Source organism: Esox lucius, chromosome 10, assembly GCF_011004845.1.
Source record: "Esox lucius isolate fEsoLuc1 chromosome 10, fEsoLuc1.pri, whole genome shotgun sequence".
NCBI classification, from domain to species: Eukaryota; Metazoa; Chordata; class Actinopteri; order Esociformes; family Esocidae; genus Esox; species Esox lucius.
Window position 1 is genome coordinate 3,867,020 of NC_047578.1, and position 24,696 is coordinate 3,891,715.

The following is a 24,696-nucleotide window of genomic DNA, read 5'->3' on the forward strand; positions in this document are numbered from 1 at the left end:
TAGTTTTGAAAGTGTAATGTTATATTATTCTTGCTTGAAATAGCATTTGAGCTGCTCAACAGTTCTGGGTCTCCTTTGCCGGCTTTATCGATTTTTAATGCGCCAAATATTTTCAATGGGTGACAGGTCTGGACTTCAGGCAGGCCAGTTTAGCACCCGGACCTTTTTACTATAAAGCCATGCTGTTCTAATATGTGCAGAATGTGATTTAGAATTGTTTTGCTGAAGTAAGCAAGGGCTTCCCTGAAAAAGACCTTGTCTGGATGGCAGCATGCACATGCTGCTCCAAAACCTGTATATATTGTTCAGCATTAATGGTGCCTTCACAGATGTGCAAGTCACCCATGCCATGTGCACTAATGCACCCCCATACCATCACTGATGTTAGCTTTTGAACTGTACACTGATAACAAGCCGAATGGTCCCTTTCCTATTTAGCCTGGAGTACAGTGTCCAAGACTCCCAACAATTATTTAACATTTTGAGTTGTCAGACCACATGACAGTTTTACACTTTGCCTCAGTCCATATTAAATGTGCTCAAGCAGCGTTTCTGGATCTTTTTAATGTACGTTTTTATATAGATAATGTGCAATGAGCTTAAGGGTCCCCAGGATGGAAATGCCCCTTTAATAGTTCAAGAGCAGAGGCTAATCTAAACCTAAAGACAGTCTTAGTTTCTAAATTGGTGTTCATGTTTTCAAATGTAACGTTTGGTTTGGTAGTTTTACCAGTTAAAGAAAGCAGAGACAAATCCTCAGAATTATCTTAATTATTTTTTTTTACTTCCATGTTTTGTTATATTATTTTTTGAAGTTGTCATTTTTAAACCGACCAGTCATTTTACTTGTTTCATTTGTGTTTTCGCATTAGCTTTTAAGGTTTCACATTACAGACGGCAACAGAATAGTAATAAGCCGTATTTAAAGTTGTCCTTATTTGCTTTCAACATGTACACCGTGGGTACATATGGGTCCATGGTAATTACATTTTAGTCCTGGACTACACATAATCTGTGTTCCTGAAACCACCCGTGTATCCAGACCGGCATGTATTCGTTGCCTACATATTTGACGCTGATAACCGGCATGAGGGCCGTGGACCACTAAAGCTGCTAATGAATGTTGCAGTCAGACGGATGCAGACTATACGCGCATCATTCGCAACAACGCCTTCGAGCTGAGCCCGCTTCGGTGATTGGACGAGTCGATAGCGCAATTTTCTTCAGCGTGGGTAGCGAATCCGGTGGGCACAAAGAACTCTGCACTAGCTAATTGGAGTAAAATGGCGCTGTCTTCTGCAGGGGGAACAAAGAAGAAAGTTTGCTATTATTATGATGGTAAGATTTGTGTTTATGTTCCTCAGTGTTGTCCGGAGTATTAATCCCTGTATCAACGAGGATTCGGTGCTCGATAGAGGATTTGTTTCCCCTCAAAAGAAGTACCGTAGCCGCGTTAGCTGCTAGCTAACAAGGCACAGACATGTTAGCTTGCTAACGCTAGCTAACCTGTTTTACCTAGACGACTACCTGGATCAATTTGAGTTTATTTCGTTACAATTTAACTGAGGTTGCGATAGATCATGTTAACACTTCTCGCTTGTGTCATCTTGGCTAACGGTGTTATGAACTACAGTACCCATAGCCAAAAAACCTCAGTTGGATTGTTTGCTTGCTAACGCGTTAATCTGCATATTCAATCACAGATAACGAGTACAGTAATTACGGGAAGGCGAGGAGCACGAACTGCGTCTTGGTGTAGTTAACATTTTGTTTAGTTATTTTGTTTCAGGATGGATGCAGCCAGCTCTCATGGTTAGCCAGTAAACTTTGGAAAGTAGTAGTTGTAGGGGAATGTGCTGTGGATATTTAGACTTGTCTGACCGTTCTGCTCTTGTACCGTGATTTGTGTACGGCGGCGGACTTCGTGCTTGATTTAAACCCGTCTTTTTTGCTGTCAGGCGACGTGGGAAATTACTACTATGGACAGGGCCATCCCATGAAACCTCACAGGATCCGCATGACTCACAATCTTCTACTCAACTACGGACTCTACAGAAAGATGGAGATCTATGTGAGTGCAACCTGGGCCTAAAAACAGTGTTGGTCCTATGGTTCAGTTGGAAGGGCACGGGCACGTATGTACAATGTACGCATGCATGAATTAATGTAGGTCATTTTGGATGACACAGTTTGCAAAGATGACATTTTACTGTGATTATAATCAGTCAGTTTTACATCAGCCGGTGTCACAGTGCTTTTACAGATACCTAGCCTGAAAACCTAGACTAGGAAGAAACCTAGAGTGGAACCAGACTCCGTAACATTTTGTTCCACCTTTAACCTTCTCAGCCGACTATGTTGGAAAGATTTTATTTTAACTCTGCCGGTAATTAAATCGTAACCAGAATGCTACTGCTCTGAGTTGGGCTAGTTTAAATCCCCTCAATACACCTCACAATAATAGTTGTGGTCCCCTGATTTTTTCTTCTTCTGATCTTCGGCATCTCCAGAGACCTCACAAGGCCAACAGTGAGGAGATGACCAAGTACCACAGTGACGACTACATCAAGTTCCTGCGATCTATTCGGCCAGACAACATGTCAGAGCACAGCAAACAGATGCAGAGATGTGAGTGGAACAGTGTTTCTTCTAGACCGAGGAGGATAAGGTCAAGATGTAAACAAAAATGACCAAACAAAAGTTGGGGTCACCTTATGTGTTTAAGTGGATTGTGCATCGAGTTGGGTTGAGCTGTAAAAAAAAGATGTGCTAAATATTTCTACCGTGTCCTGTGAAATTAAATATTCGCTCTGAGCCTGCTCACGTGTGGATTCTGCTTCATGCTTGAGGAATCTGGAGTTAATGTCCTGTTTAGTCACGTGTGTAACATGTTGTGTGTCGTTGCTGTTCTCAGTCAATGTAGGAGAGGATTGTCCCGTGTTCGATGGACTGTTTGAGTTCTGTCAGCTGTCAACAGGAGGCTCTGTTGGTAAGTCTTTCCGTCTCTTGGAGTCTGTTGTTCATTCTTTTCTCTCCGGTCGAAGGATTTATAGTCAGGAAAGAGCATTTTTGTTAAAAACATTTCTGGGCCTTGGGAGCTTTCTGGAAAAGTTAAATCTGAAAATTTATCGAACAGTCATTGACATTTATAAGGTGATTTACTTTACTTGGGTACAGTTAATTTTATCCATCACAAACGTGTGGGCACGTGTGCGAGGCTGTCCCTCAAGGAGAGTGTGACCTTGCTGGGAGGCAGGCCTAGTCTATAAATGATACCAGAGAACAGACTTATCAGGTAGCCAGTGAAACACGTAGAACCCAGTCTGTTTATCTCCAGTCAACTATTTGTGTGTGTATATACACTCACCTAAAGGATTATTAGGAACACTTGTTCAATTATCTAATCAACCAATCACATGGCAGTTGCTTCAATGCATTTAGGGGTGTGGTCCTGGTCAAGACAATCTCCTGAACTCCAAACTGAATGTCAGAATGGGAAAGAAAGGTGATTGAAGCAATTTTGAGTGTGGCATGGTTGTTGGTGCCAGACGGGCCGGTCTGAGTATTTCAAAATCTGCTCAGTTACTGAGATTTTCACGCACAACCATTTCTAGGGTTTACAAAGAATGGTGTGAAAAGGGAAAAACATCCAGTATGCGGCAGTCCTGTGGGCGAAAATGCCTTGTTGATGCTAGAGGTCAGAGGAGAATGGGCCGACTGATTCAAGCTGATAGAAGAGCAACTTTGACTGAAATAACCACTCGTTACAACCGAGGTATGCAGCAAAGCATTTGTGAAGCCACAACACGCACAACCTTGAGGCGGATGGGCTACAACAGCAGAAGACCCCACCGGGTACCACTCATCTCCACTACAAATAGGAAAAAGGCCACAATTTTCACGAGCTCACCAAAATTGGACAGTTGAAGACGGGAAGAATGTTGCCTGGTCTGATGAGTCTTGATTTCTGTTGAGACATTCAGATGGTAGAGTCAGAATCTGGCGTAAACAGAATGAGAACATGGATCCATCATGCCTTGTTACCACTGTGCAGGCTGGTGGTGGTGGTGTAATGGTGTGGGGGATGTTTTCTTGGCACACTTTAGGCCCCTTAGTGCCAATTGGGCATCGTTTAAATGCCACGGCCTACCTGAGCATTGTTCCTGACCATGTCCATCCCTTTATGACCACCTTGTACCCATCCTCTGATGGCTACTTCCAGCAGGATAATGCACCATGTCACAATCTCAAATCATTTCAAATTGGTTTCTTGAACATGACAATGAGTTCACTGTACTGAAATGGCCCCCACAGTCACCAGATCTCAACCCAATAGAGCATCTTGGGATGTGTTGGAACGGGAGCTTCGTGCCCTGGATGTGCATCCCACAAATCTCCATCAACTGCAAGATACTATCCTATCAATATGGGCCAACATTTCTAAAGAATGCTTTCAGCACCTTGTTGAATCAATGCCACGTAGAATTAAGGCAGTTCTGAAGGCGAAAGGGTGTCAAACACAGTATTAGTATGATGTTCCTAATAATCCTTTAGAGGTGTGTGTGTATATAATATTAATGTTTACATAATTTTTATGACAATCTTTACGGCATCTGAAGTTAGGGTGACTTTTTTGTTGTTGTAATTATTTAAACCTGTCGATGTAAAACCCCTATAATGCCTACCCTCCTTCACCCTACACACAGCAGGGGCAGTGAAGCTGAACAAGCAGCAGACCGACATCGCCATCAACTGGGCCGGAGGACTCCATCACGCCAAGAAGTCTGAAGCATCCGGGTTCTGCTACGTCAACGACATCGTTCTGGCCATCCTGGAGCTGCTGAAGTAAGAACTACAGGTCTCAGGGTCCCTCGCCTGTCTCGGTCAGGGTCCCTCGCCTGTCTCGGTCAGGGTCCCTCGCCTGTCTCGGTCAATGTTCGTTATCATAATTTGCCTCTGAGAAGGACAGAAAAGTGTGCGTGCGTGTTGAAACCCAGTGCCCTCTGTGTCTCCTACCAGGTACCACCAGAGGGTGCTGTACATAGACATCGACATCCACCATGGAGACGGAGTGGAAGAGGCGTTTTTCACAACAGACAGAGTCATGTCCGTCTCCTTCCACAAGTACGGGGAGTACTTCCCTGGCACCGGGGACCTCCGGGTGAGAGACACGCTCTTATTCATCAACGTGATTAGAACCAGCATCGTTTTGGATGCGTCTTCCATAAGGATCTCCGAACAACTGTGGTGTGTGTGTGTGCGTGTGTTTGCAGGACATCGGCGCAGGGAAGGGGAAGTACTACGCGGTGAACTACCCCCTCAGGGACGGCATCGACGACGAGTCCTATGAGGCCATCTTCAAACCCGTACGTCACCTCGGATGCTCTTCTCCACACGAGGAGTTTGGAAAGAACCGTTCCATCTCCGGGCTTTCACCAGCACGTCTGCTTGGGTTTCACCTGCCATTTTCCTGTGTTCCTGCAGGTCATGGCCAAAGTGATGGAGATGTTCCAGCCCAGTGCTGTGGTGTTGCAGTGTGGAGCTGATTCTCTGTCAGGGGACCGGCTGGGCTGCTTCAATCTTACAATCAAAGGTAATGTGCGCGCACACACACTGACACACACACAAGCTTCAACTTTCCCTTTAAGTGGCAGTTTAATGTCTGCCTGGTGACTGTGTACTGTAATCTCACAAAGCTCTGCCATCATTCTGGTGTGTTTTAATGGACGGCGTTTGTTAATTGTGTACGTGTATGAATATGAGATGTAAAAAGTATTCATTGCAGGTCACGCTAAGTGTGTTGAGTACATGAAGAGCTTCAACCTGCCCCTGCTCATGCTGGGTGGAGGAGGTTACACCATCCGCAATGTGGCGCGCTGCTGGACCTTCGAGACCGCTGTGGCTCTGGACAGCTCCATACCCAACGGTACACCACAGTACCCCGCGGTCACACACACACTCTAACACACACTGCATTTTCTCAAAGCTATGAAACCATTTCTGAAAACTTACAGTGTACTGATTATAACCCCAGATCTGTCACACAAAAGGAAATCCACTCAAAGCTGTAAAGATCCTCATCACTAATGTAGAGTTTATCTCTGTGCTGATGTGACATCGCACTTCATGTTTCTCATGTCCCATCAGAGCTGCCTTACAACGACTACTTTGAGTACTTTGGCCCAGATTTCAAGCTTCACATCAGCCCCTCCAACATGACCAACCAGAATACCAACGACTACCTGGAGAAGATCAAGTAAAACAAACACACACACCCACACCCACTTGTTTTTCAGTCATTTTGTGGACCTGAGGCCTTACGCTGACCTCAACCTTAATAACCTAACTTTTATGTCTAAACTTAACCTAGTCCCAAGGCCTAAACCTGAAAGTTACGTACTGACCGTGTCTGTCCCTGGTGGTCTGTCCCTGGTGGTCTGTCCCTGGTGGTCTGTCCCTGGTGGTCTGTCCCTGGTGGTCTGTCCCTGGTGGTCTGTCCCTGGTTACGTACTGACTGTGTCTGTCCCTGGTGGTCTGTCCCTGGTTACGTACTGACTGGGTCTGTCCCTGGTGGTCTGTCCCTGGTTACGTACTGACTGGGTCTGTCCCTGGTGGTCTGTCCCTGGTGTTCTGTCCCTGGTGGTCTGTCCCTGGTTATGTACTGACTGGGTCTGTCCCTGGTTATGTACTGACTGGGTCTGTCCCTGGTTATGTACTGACTGGGTCTGTCCCTGGTTATGTACTGACTGGGTCTGTCCCTGGTTATGTACTGACTGGGTCTGTCCCTGGTTATGTACTGACTGGGTCTGTCCCTGGTTATGTACTGACTGGGTCTGTCCCTGGTTATGTACTGACTGGGTCTGTCCCTGGTTATGTACTGACTGGGTCTGTCCCTGGTGGTCTGTACTGCCTGTGTCTGTCCCTGGTTATGTACTGACTGTGTCTGTCCCTGGTGGTCTGTCCCTGGTGAAGACAGAGGCTGTTTGAGAACCTGCGTATGTTGCCCCATGCTCCGGGGGTGCAAATGCAGGCCATCCCTGAAGACGCTCCGCACCCCGACTCTGGAGACGAGGAGGATGAGGACCCCGACAAACGCATCTCCAGTAAGTCCACAGAGAATGGTATAATGTAGACATATAACCCCTCTGGTATGTAGAATTGAGTAATGATGTCAGCTCTAGCTGTGGCGTTTCTGTCTGCCATGTTTTTCCTACTAAAAATGGCCCCTGTAACCATGGATTGAGCTGTCTGTCCTCAATGAGACTAATACAACAAGCATACACACCTATTCACATTAACTGTTACTCTGACTCACGTGTGTGTGGACTAATAATGACTTGTTGTTGTCAGTCCGCGCCCATGATAAGAGGATAGCATGCGAGGAGGAGTTCTCCGACTCAGAGGATGAGGGACAGGGAGGTGGAGGGAGGAGGAACGCTGCAAACCACAAGAAGACCAAACGAGTTAAGACTGAGGAGGAGAAGGAGAAAGAGAAGGATGTTGAGGAGAAGAAAGGTAATGCGTGCGCACACACGCACGCACACACACACGACTAGCTAGGGATACTGGGAAAATCCAAACAGTTGTTTTCTATCTTTCCCCAGAGGTGAAAGAGGAGGAGAAGGACACCGATGAGAAGATGGATACGACAGGGTGAGTCGTGACCTCAAACCGTGGTCCGCGTGGCACTTTGACCACAGGGTTGTGGGTTCAATGCCCATAGGGGGTAATTACAAAAGTGTGTGAAAAAGGCATCCTTTAAAGTAAGCTGCATGGCATATGAGCCTTCAAAGTGCATTACTGGGTGCCATTTGACACAGAACCAGCCCAGTAAACTGATTCTTCTGTTCAACAGGCCAAAAGAAGAAACGAAAATGACTTGAAGTTGATGAACCCAGATCATTATGCACCAATTCCCCCCCCACACACACACACATTGCAACTGAAATGGACTGTAAAATATTTCTTGAACAGTGTTTTAGTATTTCTTCATATGCAGCCTAATGTTTGGGCCTGTGGTCAAGTGTTGAAAATTGAGATGCAAGATATTTCTTTTTCACGTGTCTGGTACCCCCTGACGTGTCACTGTTCTTATGGAGCCTCAACACCATCGGAGAATCTCCAGCCATGGGGTTCATGCCAACAGTCCAACGCCATGCTGAAAGACTCACTTCCCAGAGGGCCTTTTCTCAGCACATTGTTGCTCCTCCTTTTGTATCTGATTGATTAAAGAAGTTAATTAACATTCATCGGGAGCTTGCCCCGTTGCTGAGATCTTAATTGGATAAATTGGGGAAGCAGAAAGCGTCTTAGAAATGTCCCTCGTTAAACTAAGTTTCAGGTCATTTAACCAGGTGGCGCTCTATCCCCATATAGTGTGCACTTCTGTCAAAACAAAAACCAGTTTCTGCACCACAGTGGGTGACATGGAACGTCTTGCCGGCACTCTTTTGTCCTGACAGTTATTTTATATCTCCTCCCCAAGACAGCTTGATCTCACGTGACGGTACGCGACGTACTGACTCCTTCCTTACCTCGTTTTATATTTCTTACAGTAAAACACATTTTTAAATCTTTTTTATTTTATTTATGTCTTGTGTTTAATAGGTCAGTGTTTGTGCGTACTGCTCCAGGGTCTAGTTTCCTCTAGGTACAGATGTTGGATCAGTCATGAGTAAGCTAACCTAAGCCATGAATAAGAAAAATATGAAACTGATCCAAGGTCAGCATCCGGAGGCAGCTTCGTCATTGGAAACCGGACCACATTTTATGTCCCCGGTGTTTTCTACTGTTATTAGAGCAGGTGAAGAAAGTGTTTAGCTGGTTGGGAGTTCAATTTTTGTGATGTGCATATAACTTGTTTTTATTATATAGAAAAATAAATCTAATTGATTTTGTACTGATTGTAGTCCTTCTTGAAGCATGTGGTTAAAAGCAGACAATGTGTGAACAATGCAGCCCATCTACTGTTTCTGTGTTAAGTTCCTTAACTGGACAGAGGGTTGTTTTTTTGCCAAATCCATGCAGTACTGAGGTATTGGCTAACACCTGACCCAAAGTATAAGCAATGTCTGGGATTTAAAAAGTGACTAAGAAACTGCTATCCTGACTCTGGTAAGAACTAGACAAAGACCAGATGAACGTAATACGACCTGCTGCTTTTTCAGTCATGTGCCTTGACAGAAACAAGCCTGTGTTTAGCTCCTCCCATGTTGACAGATCTACACTTTCAGGAACAACAAATGAGAACTAAAAATGTTTTCCCCTAATACAAATATAACCCATTGTTCTCTTAATCTGCTTATTGGAGATTCAAGTCAAAATACTTTTGGTACCCAAAATGGATGTACTAAACATGCTGATACAATATTGATAAATACCCTCAAGTTAGTGATTGGCTTGCTCAATTCCACTTGGGAGACAAGGTTTTACCAAGGAACGGACAATACCTGAGTGATTCCCAACAGTACACATTTTATTGCAGACAAGAACTGATTCAACTAATTATCAGACCCCTACTGATGTGGATTGGGTGTCTGTGTCTCCAGGGCTACAACATGTGTATCGGGAACCACTGATGGACTCAAACACTGCAGTGAAATACCACAATATAGTTTAAATTCCATTTATTTTAAGGAATTTAAATACAATGTGTACGAAGTGGAAATGTTGTTATACTGTCAAAGGCCAGTCAATAGTACATATGTCACTAAGGGGATCTCAATTGTCCTTAAGTCACTTCCTTAACCCTTCTCCCCCCCCACCCTAATCCAATACACAACCACTGAACAAGTGGAAGGTTCCTGGTAAAAGGAGACAGTGAAAAGACTATTGAGATGCACCCGGGTGTTAATCCACAAGCCTAAGTATATAGCGGTCTCAATCCTCAATGTGTCGCCGGCCTGTGGGTGGTGCTCATTCCAGCTGACTCGATGTTGGACTCGATGTTGGAGAATGTTGAGTATGAGTCTGTTTTATGCCTCCAATTCAAAGTCAAAGTACTGCGGGTCGAAGTAGTGGATTCTGGTGTAGCCATCTTCTCCTCCACTGGAATAACTGAGCGAGACAAAAACGAGACCAGGTTCAGATATGGCAAGATACGAGGATTTCTCTATTTAGTGGATGGTTCGTGATTTTGGCAACGAGGATAGTGCTAGCATGTCACCTGGTAATGCTAGTTAGCGACTGCTCTCAAAACCACAATACCCATTACCAGAAGTCATATCGAATGTAGACATGTAACATTGCCCAGAAAAGCCCTTTCAGTTAGTACTCAATTCCAGATAATGACCCTGGCAAACCTTTGTAGATCCCACATTGATGAACAAAACACATACGTATAAGCACAGACTGCTTGATATATAGGTCCTGACCTTTTGCCATCGGGATGGAATGCCACACAGTTGATAGGTCCGAAGTGACCCTTGACCCTGCCAAACTCCTCTTCGTAGGCTGCATGGAAGAACCTGGCCTCAAACTTGCCGATCCTGGTGGAGGTGGTGGTGACCTCCATGGCTTCCTGACCTCCTCCCATCACCACCTACAAATGTAAAGGTGTTAAAGGTCAGCTCTGAGGCAGTCTCCTGAAACATTTAGAAACTTATTCTCATCTCAGACATCCCATCCACAATACAGAAAACCAAACCGCACAGATTTGTCTTCAGTGTGTGCGACTTACATGGTCCATGATGGGCGAGATGGCGGCCGAGTTGACCGGTCTCTCAGTCTTGAAGGTCTTGATGTGATCCAGAGTTGTGGAGTCAAACAGCTGTGGGATTAACAGACGGTTATTACAGACAGGCGTCCACTCACCTCCAACTCTGGTACCTTAGAGAGGGCAGTCATTCCTCCATACCTTAGAGGAACAGTCTTTAGAGGCGGTGATGACCATGGTCAGGTCCACGGAGGTCTGGATGTCATTGATCTGTTTGGAGTGCTCCTTTACTTTCTTCAGGATCTCTCCGGACTGTGAACACACATGATGAATGAAGTGAATACATATTAGGCCAATGGTTCATTTGACGGCTGCATTTGGGGGGGGGGGAACGGGTCGATTCAGGCGTGGGTGGGTCTGCGGGCATACCTTGGCGCTGAACTGGTTGATCTCTCCATTCTCATGGCCAGCGATGACGAACTCCCCCAGGGGCCCCCATACGGCACTGGTGATCTTAGACTCCGCACACGGCACAGTCAAGTACGGCTGGTTGTCCTCTATGGGGGGAGAGGGGGGGGGGTAGGTTGGGAGGGTTAGTGTGACCCGACCACCAGTGCAGGAAATTAACCCCCGCTACAGGCTAGATGCGGGGGATCTTTTTCTCCGGAAGATAGATTTGCTAAAACTACCTGCCACTGTGGTGGGTACACGTTAGCCAAAAAGACGGTTCAGAAAACACCTCCCAAAACGTTTTTAATATGTTTTAAAAAACACAAATCAACTCCAGTGAATCCGTATGGATGCTCCCAGACTCTGATTGGACATTCACATTTGATGGCATGAGCGCATCACTCGATTGGTTGGCAACAGCGTTGGCTCCATGTCTATTGGCACATTGCAAAACAAGCGGCGTTGCGGTGAGCGATGAAACAAAATGATTACGGGCGGAGAAACATTTTGCTTTCTAGCTAGCTAGCCTGATAGCAGAAATGCAGCGGCATTTCACTAGGATAGAAAGTCCAGCAGCGGTGAAAGTAACTTAGAAAACTCTAAAAAGTGGCAACACGACGACACCGGAAAGGTCCAGAATCAGCTGGAGTCTGACAAACAAATAGAGCCCACTGTTCGCACTGTCGTTAGTGTTCCTCGGACCAAACAAACGCATTTATTAAGGGAACTAGCAAAATAAAATGTCATGTTTGTTTGTTTGTCATGTTCAATACATGTTTTTAAGATTTAAGATTTTGAAACAGATGCATGTGTTTCGTTTTCTGTTGTTTGTCATTTATTATGAGATGAAAATGTGTCTGCTAAAAATGTTGCGTGGCTAGTAAAATATGGGCATTCATCAGCCACAGTGGCTGTGGAATTAAAAAGTACATTTCCTGCCCTGGCCCCCCCAGACACTAATGTAACTTTGGACTCCAGCGTTGCTTTCATTTCTACCTGCAAACCTCCACGCTGCCGTATAAGGATCGAAGCCACGGGGCATGCACACAGGGCCAGTGGTATTAAGCCCAGTCCTTGGAGTGCTACCCTCCTGTAGACTTAACAGTGACACTAAATCGTAAGGGTACCTACCAATCTGCTGGGGGTCCCGAAGGTCAAAGTAGTTTAGGTAACACTGGTAGCCCATCTGTTTGTCCGTGGAGAACATGATGATGTTGCCACTGAAGTCAAAGCCACAGGTCCTCACAGCCGAACTGGTGTTTAGCATGGCAAGCTGTTTGCCTGGGAGAGAAAGGATGCGTGTTCATTATACTACACACACGTTGTTCACAAAACCGGTTTCACACACGTAGGCACGAGCACATCTGTGTTTTAAGATTCACACCCACAGACGAAACGGACAGCGACGTACCTGTCTCACAGTCCCACAGTCTACAGCTGTTGTCTGCCGATCCAGTTAACACATTCTTTGTGTCCCCTGGGAGCACAGTTAAAGGAAAAACCAATGGCGCTTCAAGCCATGTGTGAATTAATGTTGCCCACAACAAACACGGGCCTGATCATAAAACTCTAACAACGTCTAACACAAAGAAACAAAACACACAGAAATGTGGAAGACATAAAAAAGGAGGTTTCCTCATAGGGAAACAGAGCCATGGTCTGCATGGCTCCAGGGTTTTCCTCGGGTTAAGGATACAGTCACAATCAACACACCACACCGCTCCAGTGTGTCCATTATAGGTGCCGAGCCTCTCCCCGTTCACGGAGTACCACACGTTAGCTACCTGTGGAGAAGGAAAAAACACTCAGATATTGGGCGAAATCTCTTACAAATTGAGAATTAGACTTACAAAAATATCTCAGGCCATTCCTCAAAACACTTCTTGGGTATCATTCGTCGCGTACCGTGTCTTTGGCCACTGTGAAGAGCAGGTCTCCTTCTCGGTTGTATTTGATCTGTGTAATGGACCGCTCATGGCCCTGGAGTAGAATGGGTTTCTGGATAAACAGTGACACCGGTTAACACCCAGTTAGCTCGACCTGCCGTGCTAGCTCTTACTGCCACATTACCATTTCGCTTAAAGACCACTAAACATACTTGGCGATAAGGAGGACTACAGCTTATGTTTCATGAACAGCCACTGCTTTCATGGTTCTGAATCTAAACATCCTCCGTGATGATTACGATGAAGCACTAGCTTGCTGCAAGATGGTTATCAAACATACGGGACCACCTCAGCTACGTAGAATTGTACAAAACAAACGTAGCTAAGAGGAAAGGCGATATGTAGCGTCAAGCTGTATACGAACGATCTACAAAGGTGCGTAATACGTTTATATAGAATTGCCAGTTGGAAAACTGTCGACATTTTGCCAACTAGCTGGATGAGTTTAGTTGGCGGTGGCTACAGGCATTTGTTTCTTATTATGAAGATAATTACATTTAAACAGTTGCGATTTTATATACTCACCATCCCCGAAGCTATACTCGAGTCAATTAATCCGTTATGTTTGTCAAAAAAACGAAATAGGACGAGGACTCGTGCTGCTCGGCGCCGGGGCGAAGACGGAAAAGGAACAGAAGTACTTCCGGTATGACCTAGCGCCCCTTTGAACGAAACACCGAGGCAAAGACTCGCAAACAAAAAAAGTGCGACTCCTGCTGTACACTTCAACTATTCAGAGAGACATGTATACAAGAACGTGATAAAAATACCCACGTAGTCATCTTATTGGAAAAGTTTAACAGTTCTTTTTATTTGGATCCCGATTAAAATGGGGGTGGGCAAATTCTCATCACGTGTTCATATTTTAATTAGCAAGAAATGAAGTACACAAGCTACAGAAAAAAAAACATTCTTTGGTTCTTGATCAACATGAATTAATCTCTAATACCACTGAGCACCAAAGAGACATGGAAAGGAAGTCAGTCTTGAGAGGTTTGTCATGTGATTACAATAAACTGTATGATTATGATAAACTAGTAAATGTAAAATTTAGTAATTGCATTCCTCAAACCAATGCAATAAAACTGAAAGACAGAGCAGGTCATCATAAACTACAGACAGACTAACATAACTTTCAACTGCAATAATCTTAAAATCTATTAATCCAACAGAAGAAAAAAAAGAGTTGAGTTGAACAAGTATTCAGAACACAAGACATTTTTGTGAATGAATAACACACCAAACCATTTCCATTCCAGTGTCAACATCACAAGGAAAAGTAAAAAATAAATGTTTTTTTTTATGGTCTATTAAAGGACAAGATAGGCATTTCCTGTAACCTCTGAAACTTGGACAGTTCATGATTCCTCATCCCAATAGGTCTCCAAGATTCAGGATTTGGAAGGACAATCGTTGCTGGTTAAAATGCCACCAAACATGAAGTTACTACCATCTCTACGCCAAACAATTCCAAGAATTACCAGTAACTTGTAACCGTAATTTATCTCCATATATTGATTCTTTTCAAAGGGATTTCTAACATTTAAAATGAATGAATCCCCATAGATCTGCATATCTATTAAAAACATGGAAGAATGAGAACCTGCTAGGTTGTCCGATTGCCTATGGATAAACACGTGGCTGTTTTGTTTCCTGAATCAAACGGGGCGACGCGTGTCTAGCCCTGTGGTTAAGGTAGGGAATGGATTACAGGAAATGCATACCATTGGCCCTATGAAGTGTACGTACTGGGGTCGGTTACAGGAAATCAGGATCAATAAGTTAGCCAGCTGTCCAAAAAAAAAGCTGACTAAAGTTACGATCCCTCTAGCTGAAACAGGCTACTGTACGTAGACAAAATAGACAATACATTCGCAGTTAAGTGCTCGTCCAATCATACTGTCACAGAACTAGGTAGCAAGGCAGGGTTGCATAGAAATATCGGTTTAATTTTTTTTTTTCTCCCTGATTAACCAAACAAACTCTCCGAGTTGGGATGCAACAACCTTATACATACTCCCCCAAAACACACAACACACAAACAAAACAGGATGAGTTGGGACAGGTGCCAGTTTTCATAAGCTGCTTCAGTAGTGATGGAATCTTAACATCTTACAAATGGTCATGACTGCAAGGAACGCCAGCAGGGACAGAAATAGCAAAGCATTTCAATCTGAGCAAATAGAACTGAATGAAATCGAGGAATGTGTAGCGGAAGGAATGTACGCTTGAATGCTGTGGGAGTGATAAGAAACGGCAAACTGGTCAATTGAAGTGAACTAGTAGCTTCACGAAAACAAAAGTAAATAAAAAGACAGATTTCTATATAGTGGTGTTTGTTTATCAAAATACACGTGTGCTAAAATAACTCTTAGATGATACATGAAACAATAAATACGGTCAATGACCTCCTGCTGTACACAGTCTGCACAACGTTAACAGAAAAATAATTAGGAAACAAAACAAAATCAAAGCAGAAGAACAAGGGCTATTACCTTCATTCTTGGTATGTACTCCTTAATAACAAAACAAGTTTGTATGTCCCTTTCTGATTTCTTCTCAGTGAATAGAAAGAATTTAGATTTGCTGATGCTGCAAGAGCCATATCCATCAGCTGAGTTTGAATCGCACGAGAGGCCATTGGCTCTAGGATAAACAAGGATATATGAAACCTTTCTCCCGCCACGAGTCCAAGTGAACCCGCCATACACAGAATGTGGTGCTTTAGGCATAGAAATAAAACGAATAGAACGTGCATTCCCCATTCATGCCAATTATGCGGCTCTGCCTGGGTCAGTCGGCAGACCACAGCGGTATTCCAATCCTTGAAGCCAGTTCCACGCCGTTTTTACATTGCAACCACATAATCAGGGACTTCAGCTTTCTGTTCTACCTCAGTAACTGCACCCGCCTGGTGTCCCAGGTCTAAACAAACCCCTGATCAGGGGGTTGCAAGGAACAAAATGTGGAACTGGCATCAAGGATTTGAATATCACTGGCGGTGCACTAGCAACTTGGACATTGGTCATTGGTCACATTGACCTCAACGGGAAATGTGTGTTAACAAAAAAAATTAATTTATATCCTGTCAGGGTTACACCGGCCCTAGAAATGACCGCACCGACACAGCAGCTTTTCTCTATGTGACTGAGGCGTACGCGGGCACACCAATAGTGAGAAGCACAAATAAAGTATACATTTGTTTCGGTAGATCTGCAACACACGGTCCACCTCCAACACCACCCCCCCCCCCACTGATACCGCAGTTCCCCAAGGAATGGAAAGCAACCGGGAAAAACAGCAAGACCAAAACTAAACCTAAAAATGCGGAATTACAACCTTCAAGAAGGCACAATCTTCCCCGGCTGACACTACCGTAATCATCATCATCATCATCATCATCATCATCACCACATCAGAAGGAACCAGAGAGGAGAAATGCTGCTGCTAACTGCAGACACAGGGTCAGACTGATTTCAGTTTGGATGGGTGGGAAGGAATCTGATCCCGGACCTGTAGTTAGAGTCCAACGTCATCCTACACTAGGAGGAATCATACAAACCCACTCTTCACTCCCACGTTGGTTGGGGGGGGTGGGCGAGGGGGAAAACGAGCGATGTTGCCCAGGCTAGTGGCCTCATTCCTGGGCAGTGAGGGGAGCGCCGCAGGCCTGGCTGTCAGCGGTCACCTCCGGGCTGCAGTGGCAACCATGGGAGCAGGGCGCGTGGGGGCTCGGGGCGGCGGCGTCAGGAGCCGGGCTGGGCTCCTGGGAGTCTCTAGGGGAAAGGGACGGCGATTCGGCCCCAGGGCTGGAGCTGTTGTCCTCGGCGCCGGCGCTCAGGCCCTGGACCTTCTTGCTGAGTTCGTTGCGTTCGTTCTGCAGGGCGCGGCAGAGCTTCTCCAGCCTCCCCACCTTCCCCTGGAGGCCCTCATACTCACGGTCCCGCAGAGTTCTCTTCAGGAAACACAGAACAACAGTGTTACACACTTTGGTCCTGGAGGGACTGATTCAGACCTGTGACACCAGGTTTTTCACCCTTCCAGGCCTGGAGTTGAAAAGTTCTTCTATAAACAATGTCTAAAAGCTCCAAAAAACAACACACACACACACACACACACACACACACACACACACACACACACACACACACACACACACACACGTTTGGATTACAATGCATGACTCACTTCCCTTGACATATAATTGCTCTGCACAAAAAGTCAATCTCAATGGGGCTTCTACATTGCAGCTTCTCAGTCATTTACAGGCCGTTTCCCAGAGGGACAGAAGGCCCAGTGACCCAGCCTACCTCCTCAGCCATGTCCAGTAGAGCTTTGTTGCTGCTCTCCCACCTTGAGCGATACATCGTTGTCTCCTTCTCCAGCTTCTTGATCTTCTTAGTCATCTAAGGGGAAACACAGGTCACATTGAAGCCATGGACCACACACGGGCAATCGTGCACTTTTCCTTAAAGGGATAGTTTGGCCCAGATTCATATTTGGGTGACAGTCCACTTAACCCGGAGTTGTTCCTGAAGGCACAGTCATTTTACAATCCATTATTCAGCTCTGTCCCAGTCTGTAATTAGCGTTATTAGCATCTGTACCAGTATGTAATTAGCATGGTTCAGATTCATAGATGGAAACGGTGCGACACGCTTACCAAATGAAGACTACTGGGGTTGTTCACCTCGAAGAACAGTGCTGCATTCCTCAAAATAACGTTTCACTTTCACAATACACATCTAATTTTCCAATAAACTGGAACTTACTGTGTTTACCGGTCAGTTTTGATCACAATTGCGGGTTATTTCGGGAAGAGGAAGTGAACACAGTATCACAGTAAACAAAAGTTCATATACACTAGCTAGAAAGCAAGTTTCCCATTTCGTCGTAGATATTCACATTGGAAAATGAAACTATTTGCTTGAGAGGAAAAGGAAAAAAAAAAAAATAATGTATCACACACACACACACACACACACACACACACACACACACACACACACACACACACACACACACACACACACACACACACACACACACACACACACACACACACACACACACACACACACACACACACACACACACACACACACACACACACACACACACACACACACACACACACCTGATTCTGAATAGGACCAGGAAGAATACATTTTCCAGGGATTGGAACCTTACTTGTTTGAACCAGAATACACAGGATGAATTAACCAAACTAGAGGCTCGAACAGCAACTGAGGAGGGGGGCAATAGTGAATCAGCGAATCCCCCAACCCTTGCCCAGAATATCAGGAGATAGGTGGTGTAGTTGTGGACTGTGCAATCCAATGCCAACCAAAACAGAATGCTTTTGTTCCAGAGAGGGAACTATTCACACCAATGCTGGAGACCATGAATGACCCAGTCCCTGAAGCGGAACGCGTTCCAAGACGTGTGGTTGATCATTCGGATTTCACCCCCTCATAACTCCTGGGGAACTGGACATTCCAAAAATAAACTGGAAAAGACATTCCAGGCCCGAGGGACCCAGCGCCAAGTTAGCAAGACAAACATCTAGTTAGGAGCTAATCATTGCTCCAATGATTCACCCCACATCATTGTCATTTATTGCAATAAGAATTAATTTACACAACTCAGGATTATGATATTAAAACAAGCGAAAACTCAGGTCTCCGCTCTCATGTCCCTTGTACCTTTCTTTGCAAGCAAAACAAGACCGCAGCATTTTCCTCAATTATAAATACAATGCTGAAGTGCAACGCCAAAAATGGGCTTCACGTAGCTTGTTGAGGTTAAAGTTCACGCCAACCCCTATGACATCATTGCCGAAGAACAGAAGCTGCGTGTGGTGGCTAGAGGAAATAGTTCACCAGTGCCAGCTTCAAGTTTTTTTTAAACGATGCTAGTGTGACAGATTACCAAACGTAGTTTGAAGTGTTTCGGAGTAGTCTGCGGCGTGCAACGCAGGACACACTTTCCCTTCATGATTGGAATTATTAGGACGATGCTAATAATGCTAATTACAGCATACTTCAGCAAACAACTCAAGATAAGGGGATTTTCACCCACATATTAATCCGGACTGATCTATCCCTTTAATCGGAAGCAAAAGGGAACAAAAATGCCCACATACAGCGATTTCAGCTGAAAAAAAAACACTCAACAGAATCCTTTTAAGTGATCTACACAAAACCGGCCATTAGGTGATCCTTAACGGTCAACTACATTTAGGTAAAAACATGAACGATCGGGGCTCAAAAGGGCCAGTGAATAAATACGGTAATAATAATCTGTGAGTTTGCCACACTGATAATAAATCACACAGGAGCAAACAATCTTAGGAACTTACCAAAGAATTGGAATGATGAAAGACCTGCTAAAGACGATCTACCAGTAAATGCCTGGGATATAGGTGGTGTGACAGAGAGGCTCACCTTCTCCATCTCCTGTTTGAAGGTGGTGAACACCTCGTTGCTCTTAGATAGTGTGGTCTGGAACTCCTCAAACTTCTCAGTGTACAAGGACAACTAGACATGGAGACATGACTTTAGACACATGACAGTGAGGACGGTGTTCAGGAACTAAACCAGGCTAATTCACGTGTCCTGGACAGGAAACAGACTGAAAGCTACCTGTTGTTTCAAATGAACCTCCTGCTGCTTCATCAGCTCACACATCCTCTGAGACTCCAGGGCTTCTTTCAGCAGCTGAGAATACAGTAAACACCCGTGACATCACAATACACAGTAGGAGCCAAATTGAATGTGTTTGCTCCTGTGCCTGGGGCAGAACTTTATTCGGAGAACATTGTATGAACAACCATATCTGAATGCTCCTTACAAAGTCCTTTTCCCTGTGATGCCGATCTTCTGACTCTATGAGCAGCTCCTGGGCCTGGTGCAGCTTGGCGTCCACCAACTGCTGCTGGAGGTCCTTGTGCTTGAACACCTTGTCTATGTGCTGTGGATGAAGACAGGAGAGGGTTAGCGCACGCACGCCCACTCACACCCCCACCCCTCCAAAACAACATACCTCCTCTCGGAGTTCGTACTGTTCAATTAGTTTCTTGAGTTTCTCGGCCAGCTCTGAATTCTCCTGCCTCAGGCTGGCATTTCTTTCATTGTGTTGTTCCATCTGGGACTGGATGTCATTCAGAGTCACCTGGGAACAAAGACACTTCAGGCAGTGTAGCAACAGCAAGAAACTGATACGTACTGGAATATTGTTTTTGGTCTATTTAATTTCAACAATCCATGAAGTTGTAAGGGAAATAACTACTCAAATAAAATAGATGCCGTATTGCCAGCTATTTTTTTGTGTCCTGTAGCCTCTTTTGTTTCCAAATAGCGAATGTGTTTTTAGCACTTCAGAGTCAAATTCCCAGAGAAGGACAGTATGAAAAGGTGTTGAAATACATTCATTCATTCACTACAAGTTACTCAGAATAAGAGTGTCCTCTAAACGGCAAACGGAACGCTATTTGGCAGGTAATTGCAACACATTACAACAGCATACAATAATGAAACCATGTTTTTGAGGTCCCTGGCAGCGCTAGTCATTCCAACGGACCAGGAAGTATAAACCCTTCCTTGTATATTCACCACAGTTTTAGAGTCTCACCTGGAAGTGTGATGTCACTTCTTTTCTCTTCTCCTCCTCCACTCGTGCACGCTGCATTCCATCCTCCTACAACACCAGGAGTCAAAGCAAACTGCAATATCATGGATTCACTTTCACATTATAATTATTCTTTCAATCCTCGAGTTGTTACAAGGGATTAAAACATTTTAGTACATGACATCAGATTGCAGATTAGTAAAATTTTACACCAAAAGAGTCCCTTGTAGGGTCATGATGGTTCCCTGGATGTGTAACGGTGAACGACGGTTGCCGTGGTGACATCACGGTCAGGTGTACCTTGAGCGTGCGGTTGTGTCTCTGCAGCTCACGGCACAGTGACTCCAGCTTGCTGCGTGCCAGGATGGCTTTGCTGTGCTCGTTCCTCAGGTGGTCCTTCTCCTGCACCAGCTGAGACTGCTTCTTCTGAAGGACACGCATCTGTTTCTGGCTGTTACGCTGCTCCTCCAGCTACACACACACACACACACACACACACACACACACACACACACACACACACACACACACACACACACACACACACACACACACACACACACACACACACACACACACACACACACACACACACACACACACACACACACACACACACACACACAATTGTTCAATTGCACAAAAGAAGTGGTTAAGATTTGTGCTACTTTATTTAAACTACATTCACATAAATGTTTTATACAAAGCTGCTACAATACTACTGCTGATTTAAGGTTAAGGTGGGGGGGGGGGGCGGGACAAGGCTGTCAGCCCTGTGCAGTACAACAGTTTCCACTAAAGCCCATTATAAACACTGCAACTGCAGTTTCAGCAGGCTCCACCTATCCTACAGTCTCTCCCTTCCTGGAACTAGTCAGCTAATAGGGGGGAAAACATATTTTTGACAGAATGCCAGCATATACCCACATAAACCACAGACATAAACAGAATATACCCACATAAACCACAGACATAAACAGAATATACCCACATAAACCACAGACATAAACAGAAATCACCATGTGCTTGAAGTCAAACGCAGAGAGCCATTTATCAGTCTAGACACTCTGAATCCACACGCACGCACATATAGGTCTAAAAAGTAAATGTAACCCTTTAAGTGCCTCGCAGACAAACAGAAGAGGGAAAAGCTCCTCACCAGTTCAGCATATTTCTTACAGAGACCAGCCAGTTTCTCCTCTGGGGTCCGCAGGGTGTTCAGGGTCTGCATCAGCAGGGTGATCTCTTTACCTGAAACAACAGCGGCTCGTCAAACAAGCCACAGCACACGACCCAGAAACTGGGACAACAACAGGGCGGCAATCATTTTAACAGTTAACATTCTTCTCACATAACACCATTCATTTAATTCCACAAGATTTTAGATTCACTTCAAATAAGGCCTGTTTGTTTTAGGCTTATCCCGGCTCAGCATTTTGATAAACTTGTAAACCTCTTCAGGTCAAGGTGACATCTATGAACATATGTGCATCTGCTCATGCTACAAAAAATATTATTGGCTAAATATAGGCAAACAAATTGATGAAAGTCAACTTCTTGTAGAGATTTTTAAAGTTATCAAAACGTGATGCGCTACACAAAGTGCAAACCACATTTGAAACGGATCTAAAAATCCCATATCCTATTGACGAAATGAATAGTGGAATAACAGCTGTTTTTCAAGTCCTGACGCTAAATTCTATGGGAGTTACGATGATTACACCCAAGACTTGTGTCCTGATGTTGGTAGGAGTGTACCAAAAGCAGTGTGATGCACGAGCCATCCTGGCAACACTTCATGTATATTCATCAGACCAGAATAGCATCGCGTTTCCAAAGAACACTTGTTTATTTAAATAGAAGAGATGAGTGCACCAGTCTAAAGAGAAAAACAAAAGGAGCCTGACGGAATGTTTGTAGCGACTCCTGTCCCACACTGGAGAACCGGTCTCACTACTGGTGTGGAGACATTAGTACATCACATCCACATTATTTTCAGATCTGTGTTGAGCAATACGACATAAGGATGAATTTCATACAAGTCAAGAGAACCAGTCCTTACCCAGGCCTTTCACTTTCTTCTTCTCCTGAAGTTTTCCTTTCTCCTTCTCTTGTCCGCAAGCGACGGCACCGTTCACTTTGACCTCCGGCTTGCCTTCCAGTTCCTTCTCGCTGGCCAGGCCGTTGAGCTCAGGGCAGTGTACTTGGCCGTTGGGCAAGTTAACCCTGTCCTCGCCATTGTCCTCCAGGCAGTATGTGTTGAGGATGTCCTCCAACTGACGGCTCAGCTCCTCAGCCATGTCACACTGAGACGCCACCACCTCCGTTACAGGAGCGATAGCAGGCTCTAGTACAGGGGACCCAGGGACAGCATGGGTCTCTGCTGCACTAGGCACAGAGAGGACAGCCGGCTCAGGCACTACACAGGAGGGGGGAACGAGACGTTATTGCGTTACATTGTATGACACAACAATGCCTGTGTGTATTGTACATAGGTCTGTTTGTGTTACGTTGTCCTTGTGAGTTCCCAACTCAACTGAGAGGTGGAAATTAGTAATCCCTGTGACAGTTTTAACACGGCAAGACTTGAGGCTGAAAGAAGCAATAGCCGCCTCAAAGCTATTACAAACAAATTCCAACCCTGCAACTAATTAAGCGTTAACTTTACCTGCACTTCCAGACCCAGACTCATCCGTCTCTGGCTGTTTAGGGATAAGGGTCTCTGTAACGTCATTTGATGTTGCACCTCCCTCCAGCTCTCCGACGCTAGGTGCTGGTGCCGCTTCACTGACCTGCACCACCGACTCTTCCGTATCCTGTTCCTTCATGACGAAATGCCTGGAATAGACGTGACTCAGATGTCAACGACGCTTATGTTTAAACATCTCCGCCGATAAACTTTGGAAAGAGGCTGTCAACGATCTGCATATTACAATAATCCCAGACCATGACAAATTAACCTCCTGAAAACAGAAAAAGAAAATTCCTACGTCAATGGGAATGGGTCACCGTCTAAACTTATAACGGTTACTTAACTACAGGTGTCCATTTCCCTGATATAGCTATGACCGTACAGCACACTTCCAAGGGTATTAAAATACAACTGATATAAAATGTATCTGAAATGGCGAACGAAATCTAGTTGGATCATTAACGAAGAATGTGTTGTATGCTAGGCTAGCCCATGAAGTGACATTTTAAAGCGGCTAAGTGAAGCGTATATATTCGTAGAAAAGTAGACAAATGTCATAAGGTTCATTAACTCAACAGCTTTACCAAGTGAAGCGACCTTTTATATCTTACTGACGAGAAATGGTAACCTTTTAGAAAGTGAAACTCGTTTTCGAAAGGAATGCGAGCATGCTAGCTAAAGTTAATGTTAGTTAGCTAGCAAACTTAGCTAGCTAGGGTCAAAGCTAGGAAACAAAAAACAAAAAAAACACGACACGTAACTCATTGCATACTTGGTACAAACTGTAGGTGCTTTATTGGAATGGGGGGAAAAAATGGAAATGTACGTTACCCTTCTTGATCCAACTCAATAAATACAATTGACTGTGTTGCTTGCTGTTTTTCCTCCTGCCAACCAATAACCAGGATATACGTAAAGGAGATTGGCTGCTATGCAAAACGGAAGTACGTAGGTAAGGGATTTGCGGGAAGATTTAATATTAAGTTGAACACTTGTTTCAGAACTACAAACCTGCCCATTCTCCTCCATTCTCTTCTTGCACATGTGGCACGAACATACAACTCTTCAGTACGTTTTTATAATTTAAAACACAAAATCCCAGAAACAATAGATCACAGCTACCAAACATTAAAGGGTTGCAACATACTTTTATTCATTTATTTGTGTACAGCTTCCACTGGACAACTTTTTAATTTTTATACATTTCTAATATTTGTTAATGCATTTTGTATGTTTGTTTTTAGTTTCTGTGTTCATGTTTGTGTCATGTTCATTTGAAGTGTATCAGTTTTTCGTCACTCATTCATACCGTCGGTCATGTCAAG

The 24,696-nt window shown here is 44.6% G+C and overlaps 3 protein-coding genes across 3 annotated transcripts; 1 reads left to right on the plus strand and 2 right to left on the minus strand.

Moving 5' to 3' along the window:
• Positions 1-1,075: 1,075 nt before the first annotated feature.
• On the plus strand, positions 1,076-8,899 carry hdac1 (histone deacetylase 1). Its single transcript, XM_010903959.5, has 14 exons — positions 1,076-1,338; positions 1,959-2,071; positions 2,511-2,628; positions 2,915-2,989; positions 4,707-4,845; positions 5,020-5,161; positions 5,274-5,366; positions 5,485-5,593; positions 5,786-5,926; positions 6,148-6,256; positions 6,973-7,103; positions 7,351-7,515; positions 7,605-7,653; positions 7,856-8,899. Exons 1-14 carry the CDS (start codon positions 1,284-1,286, stop codon positions 7,881-7,883), a joined length of 1,467 nt encoding a protein of 488 aa, XP_010902261.1. The 5' UTR covers positions 1,076-1,283; the 3' UTR covers positions 7,884-8,899.
• Positions 8,900-9,611: 712 nt separating this feature from the next.
• On the minus strand, positions 9,612-13,699 carry eif3i (eukaryotic translation initiation factor 3, subunit I). Its single transcript, XM_010903960.4, has 10 exons — positions 13,576-13,699; positions 13,010-13,102; positions 12,801-12,888; positions 12,516-12,581; positions 12,236-12,385; positions 11,084-11,211; positions 10,856-10,966; positions 10,679-10,768; positions 10,374-10,540; positions 9,612-10,056 (listed from the first exon to the last, which is right to left on the minus strand). The coding sequence occupies exons 1-10, from the start codon at positions 13,576-13,578 to the stop codon at positions 9,975-9,977; spliced, it is 978 nt and encodes a 325-aa protein (XP_010902262.1). The 5' UTR covers positions 13,579-13,699; the 3' UTR covers positions 9,612-9,974.
• Positions 13,700-13,833: 134 nt separating this feature from the next.
• txlna (taxilin alpha) lies at positions 13,834-24,309 on the minus strand. Its single transcript, XM_010903961.4, has 12 exons — positions 24,203-24,309; positions 23,348-23,517; positions 22,742-23,098; positions 21,839-21,930; positions 20,980-21,150; positions 20,683-20,748; positions 20,095-20,223; positions 19,903-20,022; positions 19,695-19,769; positions 19,497-19,589; positions 17,361-17,456; positions 13,834-17,005 (listed from the first exon to the last, which is right to left on the minus strand). Exons 2-12 carry the CDS (start codon positions 23,505-23,507, stop codon positions 16,688-16,690), a joined length of 1,677 nt encoding a protein of 558 aa, XP_010902263.1. The 5' UTR covers positions 23,508-23,517; positions 24,203-24,309; the 3' UTR covers positions 13,834-16,687.
• Positions 24,310-24,696: the final 387 nt, after the last annotated feature.